At 35.6% G+C, this 14836-nt stretch overlaps 1 protein-coding gene across 1 annotated transcript; it reads right to left on the bottom strand.

Annotated features, from left to right (window-relative positions):
- Positions 1-962: 962 nt before the first annotated feature.
- On the bottom strand, positions 963-2051 carry LOC105964580 (F-box/kelch-repeat protein At3g23880). The gene has a single exon (XM_012989088.2). The coding sequence runs from the start codon at positions 2049-2051 to the stop codon at positions 963-965; it is 1089 nt and encodes a 362-aa protein (XP_012844542.2).
- Between the last annotated feature and the right edge of the window lie 12785 nt (positions 2052-14836).

The raw sequence follows: 14836 nt of genomic DNA, 5'->3' as shown, positions 1-14836 counted from the left end.
CAGATATTACCAATAAAGCCTAGTTATAAATAAATACAAATTCTAAATATTATTCTCCCAATATTAAACGCAAAAATGCTTGAATTATAATGCATAGGACTTCACCCGTAATCGTTTATAATTGTTATCCTCGTCCAACTAAATTTTGAGGTTTAGCACAACACAAACGTCTTGCTATAAAAATGTACGTAGTTTCAACGTAATAGTCAAACATATTTGCAGCTCCAAAACCGAAAAATTACCAATCAAATAAGTAAAGTAGATAAACTAAACAATGAGTTGTTCGACAACCCTCTTAAACACCGTAATAAAACAGGAAGTCTTAACCAACGAATCAAATTCTAATGTTACTGATGAGATTTTTATCCCCATCTGATTAATTTTTCAAGTACACGAACATCTCACAATTGATACAATACCAGGAAGACACTCCCTGTATTATGATTAAAGTATTTTGTCTATTGAGGACAGAAATCGCGGCGAAAACAAAAAATATAAGGACTAAAATTGGTTTTCTTGTATAATAATTGGACAATATGTAACTAACTATCCCTCATTTTTCTACTAGTGTACAATGTAATAATAGGACAATGTGGGCACCTATAATCCCGGGTAACTGAACTCGGTCGACTTATTTGGAGACCCGAAAGTATCGGTAGAAATAGTAGAATTAATAATTAAAATCGATAATATTTTGATGAAAATCTATCAATACTTATACTTCTTTGGGCTATTTACGGTCGAAATTGTACTTTCACGCAACTTCAAAATAATTAAAATCGATGGATTTCACTTGTTTATAATTGTACCATAATGTAGAAACACATTTCCCATCAAATCAAAGTGCAAAAAAGACCAAAAAACAAAAAAAGAGATAGTAAAATAAATAAATTTCATAGAGAAATAAACTAGACTCAAGAAAACCTCAACCTTTCGTCGACCCCGTGTTGCTGCATTGACCGTTAAGCAAATCGCGGAAAAACGAGAGTCTCAACATACATTTTTGCACTCCCGTTACCATAGTTCACAAGAGTCTTCGATTTGTTTTCTACAACATTATATATCAATAATTCAAAATTCGGAGCACAATTCACAATGAGATCGCCTTTATCAGTAACTCCAACCAATTTCAACCTAGTAGAAGAAGATATACGATCGCTAATGCGTGGCGATATATTCATAAACTTAGTCCACGATTCTTTCACTCCATATTCCTTCATTACCCAAACCTCATAAATCGGACAACCGCCTCGACGAGCATTGTACACTGCAGAGAGGCACCCGTTCATCACTCCAATCTCCCCATTCGAATCCAATCCCGCGGGCGTCGACAATTTTCCGAGAGTTCTGCTGCCCAAATTATAAGTAAACACCGCACATTGACCAATCGAACCAATGGTGTTGATTCGAGGACTCACCGTAAGCCAATGCACCGTTCCACCCAAAAGCGTACCCTCGTCAAAGGACCTGAAGTATAAATCATCGATTTCCGATTGTGTCGGCTCCGCGACGCGATTATCGGAGAAAGGCTTGATGAGATACGTGTGATTTCTAGATTCAGTACGACCTCGAATCCCTACGACAACCTTGTACTCATCGTCGAAGGATTCTCGTCCGAACCAGAAGAACAAAAGCGTACGAACAATTCCGGGTATTTTCAAATCCAGGGTTTTCGACAACCGGAGAGCCGGATTCCACACACACATTCTCAAAGTTACCCTATCTAAATAACAAAGCAGACCGTCGCAAGTTCCACCTCCGAGGAATTTTCCGATAGTTTCTTCCGGCCTCGGCATGAAAACCGACGGTCGCTTTCGGTCGGAATCTAGATCCTTGCCGTAGTAATCGACGGTAGCGAATGTCTCACGATACGGCATGAAAATCCTGTGGCGGGAAGGGGTCGAAATCGATTTCTTGAGATGCAAGTTAACGAAGTGCTGGCTGGAGATTATTGAATTCCAGTTTTTGGATACTGATTTGAATCTTAGAAGATCCTTAACCGAGAGCCATGAGAGAAGTTCCTCCAAGATTTCTACAGGGAGTTGATGCATGCTGCCGGAAGTAAGTAATTTGTGTGTTAAAATTTTTCTGATCGATCTCGGGTGATTTATGTATGTAGTATTGAGAAGGCTAATTTATTAACCTAAATTGACTTGAAAATCTAATTCTGCCGACCATGGGATTCTAACATGGATTAAATTGGGAATGAGTTTAAATTCTGGTTGGATGGGCCGATTATTTGCAATTACCGGGCTCCCACTCGTATTTTGCCACGTGGATTATTTAAATCAAATAATTAAGATTACTATAATTGTGAAATAGCCAATTAGGCATAATTCCTCTAGTGTTTTTTAATAAGGGGAAATCCTTATATCCCAAAAAATTGCTTCTCAAATCTTTCAATAAACTCCCACCTGCAAACCCTAATTTTTTTTTAATATATAATTTAAATTAATTTAAATTTTCGTTTTCTTATTATTTTATTTAAAGACTAACATTAGTATCTTTTTAAAAAAATATTTTTCTTTAAATTTTTTATTTAAAAAATATTTTAATTTTAATTTGATTTCTTTTAATTTTTTTTACTTTCCGTTTTTTTGTTCAGAAACAACTGTAAAGATTCTGAAACCAACTATAATATTTCCGAAATCGGCTATAATTTCGATTTGTTTTATTTCATTTTTCTTAATTTTAATTTTCAGTTATTTTTGGCATTTTTTCTAGAAAACAACTATTTTCTGGCCATTTTTTTAATAAAAAACAACTATAAATTGTAAAACAACTATTTTTTTCAACTGTTCGTTTTTTTCGCCATAATCAACTATTAGAAAATTGTAAAACAACTATATAAAAAATAGTGGTTTACAAATAGCAAATTTACAAAAAATAAAAACAACTACAAATTAACGAAATCAACTATAAAAGAAATGGAAATCAACTATAAATTGTATAAATCAACACAGAATATCGAAAACAATTATAAAACTATCGAAAACTACTATAAAGTTATCGACAACAACTACAAAAAAAATAAAAATAGCAAAATCCGAAATCAACTACAAAGTAATGGAAACAAGTATATCGTTTTAAAAACTAGGTGGGAAAGACAAATCAAATCGAACCAAATTAATCTAAATCAAACTCAAAACAGTAAATGCGATCAATGTTCACGAAATGAGATGTTTTCAACTATTTTTTTTAACATATTAGATCCGGACCCCCAGATATACCCTGATGAAATTATCCATACATTAATTGATTGTTGAGAATTCGTCCAAATTGGATCCTAAAAATCTAAGATGCAAATTATTTTAGAGCCCGTGTTCCACCTTGACGACTGCAACTCTACTCTGAGCGGCAGTGTGCGCGGAGGTGGAGGGGACAAATGGCGGTGGCGTCGGCGTCGGCGGAGTTAACGCTAAAAATAAAAGAGAAAAATAAAATATGTAAAAAAATGCAGGGGATAGTGAAGGAAGATGAGATCTGTAAGTACCATGGTGCCGACCTTGACGAAGTTGGGCGACGTTGGCGTAGCGACTACGCGCGGAGGTGGAGAGGCGAAATCTGTGGAAAAAAAGAGAAAATAGAAGAAGAGACGGTGAATTTATGTGGTTAGGGTTTTAGGTGGAAAAAGTAAATTATATATTATTGACGGAAGGGTAAATTAGAGAGATTACTATAAATTTTAATAAATATTTATTTAATTAACTAATTAGGGGGGTCTCACTAATATTGGAAAGGAAATTATAGGACCATAATATAAGTAAATAAGTTGGGGTATTTTCACTAATTACCCCTGATAGGGGTGGTTTCGGTACGGTTACCGAACATTTTGTTCAATACTGTGTACCTACCGTATTTTTCGGTATTGAAAAATTCTATACCGTTACCGTACCAACAATTGCGGTATACCGTTAGTTTCGGTACGGTATGATCGGTACGTGGTAATCTACCGTACGTCATTTTGTTGATGAACTCGGATGATACAATTATTAAGATGAATACTAATTAAATGCATAAATACAACAAATTAAGCAAATGAATATGGTAATCAAACAATTTACATGAATATACATTATACGACCGTAATAGCGTATGTTGCTTCAATTAACTAATGATTACTAAGATATGTATAGTAAAATTGTAGAAACTAATGAGAAAAAAGTTTCATGGTTTAAGTAAGATAAATAAAAAAACTTATGTTGTAATAATGCAAATGAAACAAAAGGGTGAGAACTTAGGGGGGAAAGAAAGGGAGAAGAAAATTATGGCAAAAAATATTCCACTAATAAGAGATTAGTTGGACTTTGAAACTAAAGAAGTACGTGAAATAAACAACTTTAACGAGAACCAAATTAAATATTGAGTTTGCATAAATATATGAAAATAATAAAAAAAAAAATAGAATTATGTATATATAATATATATAGGATGTATCGTATCTTTATCTTGTTTTTTATTTTTATTTTATAATATTTGTTGACTATATTTTTTATATTTACAATATAAAGGGTAAAATATATTAACTAATTTTTAAAATACAAAGTTACGGTACGGTACGGTATTACCATGGTATTGAAGATACAATACCGCTACCGTACCGTAAGATAATGGTACGGTACCGATACCGTACCAAATGTAGTGGTAACCGATAGTTCGGTATTTATTCGGTAATTGTTGGTAGGTATACCGTGGTAATCGGTATTTGGTAATTTTTACCGAGCCCTAACCCCTGATATAAACCCCCATTCAATTTCATATTAATGATAAATCCAAACTTAAATCCTCATTTAGGTATAACCCCTTTAGTATTACATTGTCACATCTACCCTTATTTCATCTCAATAAAATAAGGAAAAAAAGATTTGCAAATCAGTTATGCCGTTAATTTGTTTATCTCATCTAATCTTTCTCCCTCTCTCCACAAATCTCGCCCCCAACTTTCTCAGTATCTCGGAAACCCATTTAATCACTTTTCTCTTAATCTCCAAAAACTGCAACAATGGCGTCACATTAACTGAAGAAAATATGCTATTATTTTCGGATAAAAAAATCGTTCGTTAGTGAAAACAACATATATATATATACAGTGGCGGAGCCAGGAATTTGAGACAGGGTGGGCTTAACATTAACGGGGGTTCGGGGGCAGCGCCCCCGATTTTTTTTTTTGATTCATTGACATAAAAATATAGCACAAAATAAGTACAAATTTATAAACTTAAACTCATAAAAGTTATACTAAATTACTTGGGTGGGTGGGTTTAACATTGACGGGGGTTCGGGGGCAGCGCCCCCGATTTTTTTTATATTCATTAACATAAAATAGCATAAAATAACCACAAATTATAAACTTCAACTAATATAACATAAATTTTTTGATAGATAAGCTAAACTAAATTACTTGGGTGGGCTAAATTAAACTATTTGGGGGGCTAATTATATATAGATGTAATATATAGTATAAATTTTTAAATAATGAGAGTGGGCTGGAGCCCACCCTTGCCAAAGGGTGGCTCCGCCACTATATATATATATATATATATATATATATATATATATATATATATATATATATATATATATATATTGGTTGAGCGCGTCACACAAGCTTTTCCGGTAAAAAAATAATGTCTGCTATAGTGGTTTTTCTGTATTCCACCATCTTACCTCTATCAAGTAAGCTTTCGTCACTTAACCAGTACTGTATGCACCACAGTGGATTTAATAAGTGGAAAGGGAAAATCCACTTTGCACAATAGTGGTAGTGAATTTAATAAAGGAAATGACAAAAACCACTCTGCACGCGAAAACCACTGTACGGGCAAAAAACACTATGCGCAAAATAGTGGATTTAATAGTGGATTTTACTTCGCAGTAATCAGCGACAACTACAATACGAACGATAATTAATGTAATTAGTGTTGTGAATACGAGATTCGAGACCCAAGGAAGAGGATGGTGGTGGTCGTAAATTTGTCGGCGGCGAGAGGGTTGCGTGGGTGTTGTGGCATAAGAGAATGAGAGAAAGACTAGAGATGAAGATGAAGATCATAATTAGAAATAGAAATCAGATTTGTGGAATAACAATGTTACTTGGAACGTAAGATAATTACTCAAAAAAAAAGAAAAGAAACGTGAGATAATTAAGGAAAAGATACAATGTATTTAATTCTTAATTACAGGTCTAATTACAAATTAAGGGTATAATAGTAAAACCTAAAACAAATTATTAGTTAAATACACTTTGGATTTTACTTAAAATCAAAATATTTTTTTGGGCCTACTGTAACAACACTTTTCTAATGGAAGGGGTTTGATAAATTTTCCCTAAATTTATATATTATGTAGAGTATATATATTATATCATTTTGATATCTGGCTGTTATCATACATCGACTTTCATTTCCTTTTTATATATTATGTTTTATGGGCAAATGGCAAATGGGGGCGTGACAAGGGAGTTAAATGCACATTTATTCACACGAAAAACTGTCTTTTAAATAAACCCATCCCTATGTCTTTTGTCTAAAATATTTTTCATAATATAATTTTTATCAATTTCCTCAATATTACACACTAACCTCGGATTTAAACAAATATATTACATTAACCCTCATTTTCATATTTTTTGAAAAAATAATCTTTTTTTCACAAAATAATTTTTTTCTGAATCTTTCAGGCAAAATTCCGGCGTTGACTTTCTTTTCCTAAAACTCTTTTCCGGCCGGTCAACCACCGGTCTCGGCGTTGAATTTTTTTTCTTATAAAAAATATTTTAATTAATATTACTGTCTTGGCTGCTAAATTACTGTCTCCAACAGTAATTTAACTGTCTCTGGCGTTGACCGTTTTATGAATACATTAATATTACTGTGTTACCTACAATATTACTGAATTGGACAGTAATATTGCAGAGACAATAATATTACTGTCTCAGAAAGTAAAAGTATTGTTATTACCGTCTCATACAGTTATATTGTTGTCTGAGTTAGTAATATAGCAGGCCATGTCGATAAAATTAATTAATAGATTAATATTATTGTGTTAACAACAATTTTAATGTTAAGACAGTAATATTGCAGTCATGACAGTAGTATTAATATTGACACACTAATATTATGTTTTGACATCAATATTACTGTCTTTAACACAACATTACTATATGAGACAGTAATATTGCAGACCAAGACAATAATATTAATAAAAAGAGTTTTTTCAACAAAAAATTAAACTCACGATCAATGCCGGCGGCCCGTGGTGGCGGGAAAAAAATTCCAGGAAAAAAAAGGTTCAGGAAAAAAAAATCAACGGCGGCCGACAAAAGGTCACCATCGGTGACTGTCAAAATTGAGGTATGGGTCAAAATTCGTTAATTGGTGAAATTGAGACTAAATTAGAATTTAAATCATGAAACTGGGTGTGAATGGGGGATTGAAGAAGTTCAGGATAATTTTGATATATATGAAAGACTTTTTCTCGGTTACAAAAGTAAGTTTGGATGGGTGGATATATCCGCTAGGAAGAAAAGTAGGATGTCCTTTTTTAATAAAGTGACCTTTTCATCATAGGTTATTTTGCAATTTGCCATAATTCTATATACCCGTACATAATTATGTTTAGTTCCAAACACGTTTAAATATTATTTTTGTTGCACGCTGCCCTTTAAAAACACTATTTTCCTACACATTGCCCCTTCAAAATGTTACCTTGTTCATCACCTGGATTGTTCGGGGTCCGATCACAATCCTATCAAGCTTACATTATCCGACACAACTGAATTTCGTAGGGTGAGAAAAAGGCGACCCTTCAGGTTTGAAGCAACTTGGATCCGTAAAGAGGATGTGAGGATATTATCCATCACCATTGGCGGGATCGGCTGAGTGACGACCCCATCGATGATCTCTTGCGTAAAAATGACGAATGCAGGATCGCCCTGATCGATTGGAGCAAACTGAAGATTAAACAACCGCGAAGGCAAATTGAGATGCTCCACAAGAAAATGCATGCATTGTCTGCGGTTGTCCAAACCCAGAGCATTAGAGCGGAGATCCGAGCTCTTCGAGCAGAATTGGAGAGAGCATATGACGACAATGATATGTACTGGCACCAAAAAAGTAAAATTCAATGGATTCAGGAAGGAGATAGGAATACGAGGTTTTTTTCACTCAAAAGCTACTATCAGAAATAAGACCAATCGGGTCTCAAAGCTGAGGGATTCTGCACGCTGCTGGAAGGAGAATGAGGTTGATATTGAGAAGATCGTCACAGAGTATTTTGGTCAGATTTTCAAATCTTCCAATCCAAATGAAGAAGAGATAGATGAGTTTCTTGAGAATATTGAGACGAGAGTATCCGGCGCAACGAGTCATCTTCTTTCTATGCCGTTCACGGTTCCCGAGGTAACTCGAGCCATTTCTCAAATGGCTCCTCTTAAATCCCCTGACCCTGATGGACTACCTGTCTTTTTTTACACTAAATACTGGCATATTCTTGGCTCTAGCGTTTCATCATGTATTTTAGAATTTCTTAATAGCCACAAGCTCCCGTCCGCTATGAGCTTCACTTATATTGTCTTAATTTCAAAGGTCAAAAATCCTGAAAAAATCACCGAGATTAGGCCTATTAGTCTCTGCAATGTCATGTATAAAATTGGGTCCAAAGTAGTTGCTAACTGATAACTGTTCATTTTGCATGATTTTCACTTATCAATTCTTCGAGTTTTGGTCTTCGTTCGTCCGAGTTTTCGGCTTTATTTGTATATATTACGCATTTCTTGTTTTATTTCTATTTTAGGTAAAGATAAGCTATTTTTGCTGATTCGAGACGATTTTGGAAGCGAAGCCGAGAATCAAACCAAATACGTGCAAAAGTGCATTCTCGCGGATTGTGGCAGTGTTTGGTATTTCAAGCATAACTTTTGCATACGACCTCCAATTGGGCTGATTCAAGTGGATTTAGAAATCTAACTTCAAGGGCTACAACTTTTGTGAAATGCACAATTGTCTAATTCGGGCTAAAAAAGGGTGAAAAAAGTGTTTGAAGTTGATGCAGAGGCCAGATCGCGATCCAGAATCACCGGATCGCGATCTGGTGGCAAATTCCAGTAGCAGCGAAAAGTTGGGGCAGATCGCGATCCGCATTTCCTGGATCGCGATCTGAGAAGGCGGTGCGCAGTTTTCGAGGTTGCCAGATCGCGATCCAAGAAGCCCAGATCGCGATCTGGGCACAAAAATCGAGACTAGATATTTTTCTTTGATTTCTCACTATAAATACAAGGTCTCTTTTTCATTTTTCAATCTCTCGATTATCTCTCGACTCGTCTTAGTATTGTCTTCGGTTTTCTCTTCGGTTCTCGCCAGTTCTTCTCGGGAAGCTTCGACGAGGGTTTCGACTCGGGTTTTTCATAAGCTTTTTCTTTACGTTTAGTTTATGATTTCTCGTGTTCTTCATTTGAATGCTATGTTTGTAATGAACTGAGCATTTTCTTTTAGGGAAATGAACCTTGTATATATTGATTTTGATTTCCAGATTTATGATCTATTTGTCGTTCTTTGATTATGTTTATGTTTTCCTGTATTAAATGCTTTCGATTGTTTGGCCAACAGTTGAATTGATTGTAAATGAGAATGAACTCGAGAGAGGATTTCTCGTTTGAGTTTAGGAAAATATAGCTCGGGTTGTGGAAACGGAGACGTGATGCACCTCGGGTAGCCCTTAAGGACTTGACCTAAATGCTCTCTTAATATCAGGTTCTGAACGGAGACGTTGGACCTGTGGGTAGACTCTAACTACGCTGGAGACGGGGGTTAGGGTATTTTAGTGTCTGGGTTAGCGAATATTGAATTGACATTAGATTCGGATTTGTAGATCTTTATCGATAGTACACTGGTGCATTTTACCCTAGAAGCCATCACATGTCGGAATTCCTCGCTTTTACTAGCAGACCGTTGCTTTTATTATTGTTTCTCTCTTTTTTAGCTTCATCCCCCACCCTTTCGATCGTCTAGATAAAGTTTAGGATAGTATAATTACGTTACTTTGTAAATTTAGGAACTTAATTCCCTGTGGATCGATATCTGGAATTCACTATTCTACAAAACGCGATACTGTACACTTGCGGTTTTTCATACGTAGGTTTTACGCGTATCACTAACCGACTTAAATTAGTGCTTAATGATTTGATCTCTCCTTGTCAATCTGCATTTGTTCCTAAAAGACTTATCACTGATAATGTTCTTGTTGCTTTTGAGATCAATCATTTTATTAAAATCCAATCTAAAGCTAAAACTAATTATATGGCTCTTAAATTGGATATTAGTAAGGCGTACGATCGGATTGAATGGGCTTTTCTGAGAACGATTCTTCTTCGCTTTGGCATTCATGTTGATTTTGTTACTCTGGTTATGCTTTGTGTTTCCACTATGTCATTCTCTTTTTTATTTAATGGTTCTCAATTTGGATCTGTGACTCCGTCGAGAGGTCTCCGACAAGGGGACCCCTTATCACCGTATTTGTTCATTTGCTGTGCAGAAGCTCTCGTTGCATTGATCGCGAGAGCAACGGAAATGGGAGAGTTTCAAGGAGTTCGGGTGGCCCCAACAGCTCCAGTGATATCTAACTTGTGTTTCGCCGACGATACCTTGATTATTGGAGAGGCAACCGAAGACTATGCCACAAAGTTGAAGGAAATTTTATCCACTTACGCTAGGGTTTCAGGCCAAGAAATCAATTACGAAAAGTCAACGATGATGTTCAGTCCATCCACTAATCAAGATAGGAGGATTGCCATTCATCACATTCTCGGATTTCAAGTGGTCGAACAACATGAGAGGTATTTAGGGATGCCGGCCAATATGGGCAAAACCAAAAAAAAGATTTTTTCCTTTTTACGTGATCGAGTGTGGTCCAAGATTAAGGGATGGGGGGAAAACAATTTTCTAAGGCGGGCAAAGAAGTACTTATCAAAGCCGTATTACAAGCCATTCCATCCTATATCATGAGCTGTTTCATGTTGCCAAAGGGTCTCGTCCAAGAGATTGAAACGGCAATTAGGCGGTTTTGGTGGGGTAGTAGTGTTGGAAAGGGGGTCGCATGGATTTCGTGGAAAGAATTATGTAAAGCAAAAGAACAAGGTGGTCTCGGCTTCAGAGATTTGCAAAGCTTCAATACTGCCTTGCTGGTCAAGCAAGCTTGGCGCCTCTTGACTTCCCCGGATCTGTTACTTTCGAAGATCCTTTCTGCTAGGTATTTTCCCAATGGACAAGTATTATCGGCTGAACTAGGATCGCGCCAGTCGGCTACGTGGCGGAGCATTTGGAGAGTCATTCCGTATTTACAATTGAGTATCCGTCGAAGAATTGGAAACGGCCTCGAGACATCGATCTGGGCAGATCCATGGCTCAACGATGGTGGCAAGTTTAGAGTTTTTACCCGACGGCCAGCTTACTCGGCATTCCCTAACCGGGTGGCGGATATTCTGGAGGCGGGATCGAACTCTTGGAATATGGAAATCATTAACAATACATTTTGGCCAGTTGATATCTCACGAATTTTGGCCATTTCGGTGGGCAGTGCGTCGGCGGTAGATCGGTGGATATGGCACTTCTCGAACCATGGCAAATTTTCGGTTCGATCATGCTATCATGCAATTCTCTCTTCCCCATTACCTTGTGGCAATTCCCGGAGCACATCTAGAGTATCGAGTAGCGGTTCTTCCAGCCGGACGTGGAAGGAGATTTGGCAGGGTCGAATTCCACCGAAAGTCCGTAATTTTCTCTGGCGACTATTGACTAATATCCTGCCCACTAACGCTACACTCTTCTGACGGATGATTATCAAATCCCCCATTTGCAGAAGCTGCAACAAAGAGGAAGAGACTGCGCTCCATGTCATTTTAAAATGCGGAGGAATGGAAGAGGTTTGGAATTGCAATTCTTTCGCTAATTTGGTCAATCAAGAATATATATCTATGTGGCACTGGTTCGAGGATCTGAAGAAATCATTGTCGGTGGAAGAACGCACTTTGGCCGTTATAATAGCATGGAAGTCATGGGAGAATCGAAGCAAGAAAGCTACGGACGAGCAAGCTCTTCAACCATCCGAGATATTGAGTTGGTGTAAGAATTATATAGGTACTTTCAATAATGCCAAACTTTGTCCTAGTGCTGGACTGCGCATCCGAGTGTGTGGAAGCCACCTCCCGCCGGTGCGGTGAAACTCAACTTTGATGCAGGCTTTCCGATGGACAAGAATTTCTTTTACGCAGCAGCTGTTGCTCGGGATTGTGCAGGGAATTAAGTGGAGAAGATCCCTGACAAATTGAGGCCGGTGGAGGGTGAAGCCGTCGCGACGTTGAAAGTGATGTACTTGACGAAGGGAAGGGGCTGGCGGGGTATTGTTCTTGAAGGTGATTGCATTCAACTTATACAAGCATTGGACAACAAAGACAGTGAGGGATCGTCATACGGAGCGATCGTGGAAAAATGTATCGCTCTAGAGATTTTTTTTGATTCATGCTCCTTTCAATTTATCAAACGGTCAGGCAATTGTTTAGCTCATAATCTTGCTAAGATTCAATGTAATGGTGTTATGGAGGACTTTAATCTCCCATCTGCTTTAGCAGATATCGTTTAATAATATTCTTTTATTTTCTTAAAAAAAAGATGTTACTTTGTTGCACAATGTCCACCGAAAATTGGCTTTTTGAGAACAATGCAACCAAAACAATATTTCGAAGATGGGTATCTATTTTCTAAATATTTAGGGGGGAAAGTGCCAAAATAGAAAATTAATAGGCGGTGACGTCCATTTTGTTCTATTTTTAAATTGACTTTTCAAAATTTCTTGATTTGAGATCGTATAAAAAAGAAACTATCGAAATACTCATAAGGGGTTTTTGTGCATAAGTCCCCAACCAAGCATCTTTATTATTCTAGGTTTATGGGTTATATCTCTTTCACTAATAAGCCCATCCCTTTAATATTTATTATAAATAAATGAAACATTCATGTATATGCCAATATTACCCTCAACCATTTATACCCAATTTTTAATTGTAACCCCAATTTAATCAATTTTGTCCACAAAAATCCAATTTTGATCACAAAAATTCAATTTTGACCTTTTATGGAGCATCCTTTAATATGCTCCAATTTCATCTTTTACTTAGTTTAATCTCAATTTGACCCCAAATTTAACAAATTATTTAATTTTGACCCAAAACTTTTTTTTTTCAAATTTTTTTTGCCGCCGGTCTCCGACGTTGATTTTTTTTTCTTTTTTCTTTGTTCTTTTCTTTTCTTTTCTTCCGGATTTTTTCGCCGATTTCCGGCGTTGACTTTTTTTAGTGTTTTGTTTTTTTGGTTTTTGTTTTTTTTTTTTTTTTTTAAGTCTGCCGCTAAACGTTGATCGTAATTGTGCTGTCACTGAGAGTAAATTAACGTAATTATACTGTAATGACAGTTAATTAACGTAATTGTACTGCTGTTGACAATACATTTATGTAATTGTGCTGCCGTTGACAGCAAATTAATGTAATATTATTATTTTTTATTCTTTGTTTTTTTTTTTTTTTTTATTTGTTGACAAGTCAACGTAATTATATTACTGTCGTTGACAGTACAATAACTGTAAACACAATAATATTACTGTCAGCAACATCAATATTATTATTTTTTTTTGGGTTTTTAATTTGTTTGAGTTATTCACGGAGTAACGTAATAATATTACTGTCTATTATTATAATATTACTGTAAACACAATAATATTACTGTGGTTGACAGTAATATTACTGTTGTTATAGTAATATTGCTGTTAACCACATCAATATTATTATTTTGTTTGGATTTTTTTGTTTGTTTGAGTTATTCACGGAGTAACGTAATAATATTATTGTCTATTATTGTAATATTACTGTGGTTGACGGTAATATTACTGTTGTTATAGTAATATTACTGTCACTCACAGTAATATTAATTCTTTTGTTTTTTTTATTATGTTTACATTTGTTGAACGACCAACATAGTAATATTACTCTATTACACAATAATAATGAGTTTTGTTGTGTTAATATTACTGTGCTAGAGATTAATATAGCAATATTACTGTGTTAAACTGTAGTTTAGTTAATTTAACTGTGTTTAATAGTAATATAGTTAATATTACTGTCAATCACAACAATATTGCTGTTTAAACGAAAAAAAATGTTACAGAAATAAAGAAAAGAAGAAAAAAAATTTGAAGAAGTCAACGCCGAAGACCGGCGTTGACCGCGGGTCAACGCCGGAAACCGGCGAAAAAATCCGGAAGAAAAAAAAATGAAAAGTCAACGCCGGAATCCGGCGGGAAAAAAAAAGTTTTTGAAAAAAAAAAGTTTTGGGTCAAAATTGAATAATTTGTGAAATTTGGGGTCAAATTGAGGGTAAATTAAGTTAAGGATGAAATTGGAGCATATTAAAGTATGAGGGGTTATTTTAGTCCTTTACAAAAATCTGGACCATGTGTGGACTTATCGGTAAAGGAGTTTTTTGTCTGGATCTCTTTATGAATAAGTACCCATTGATGGACTTATTTGCAATGACCCCTACTTATAATTCGACCAAAAAGGCGACTGTGCACTTGATCCAACCTCAGTTGTGTGTGTTTTTATGTTTGACACCTATGTTACCTATAATTAGGTCTATAACCTGAAAGGACAAAAATGCCTTTCAAGTGAACGGATAAATGACAATACCGGTGAAAAATATGTCGAAAAGTGTCAATTAGGGCAAAATGCAACTAGATTAAAATTTAAAAGGGGGAGCTAGAGTGTCATTTTTTTTATTTTTAGTGCGGAAAA

The sequence above is a fragment of the Erythranthe guttata genome, chromosome 7 (genome assembly GCF_056151865.1).
Source record: "Erythranthe guttata isolate IM_541 chromosome 7, IM_541, whole genome shotgun sequence".
In the NCBI taxonomy this organism is placed as follows: Eukaryota; Viridiplantae; Streptophyta; class Magnoliopsida; order Lamiales; family Phrymaceae; genus Erythranthe; species Erythranthe guttata.
The sequence above is the reverse complement of the archived record's forward strand: the minus strand, read 5'-3'. Positions and strand labels throughout refer to the sequence as shown.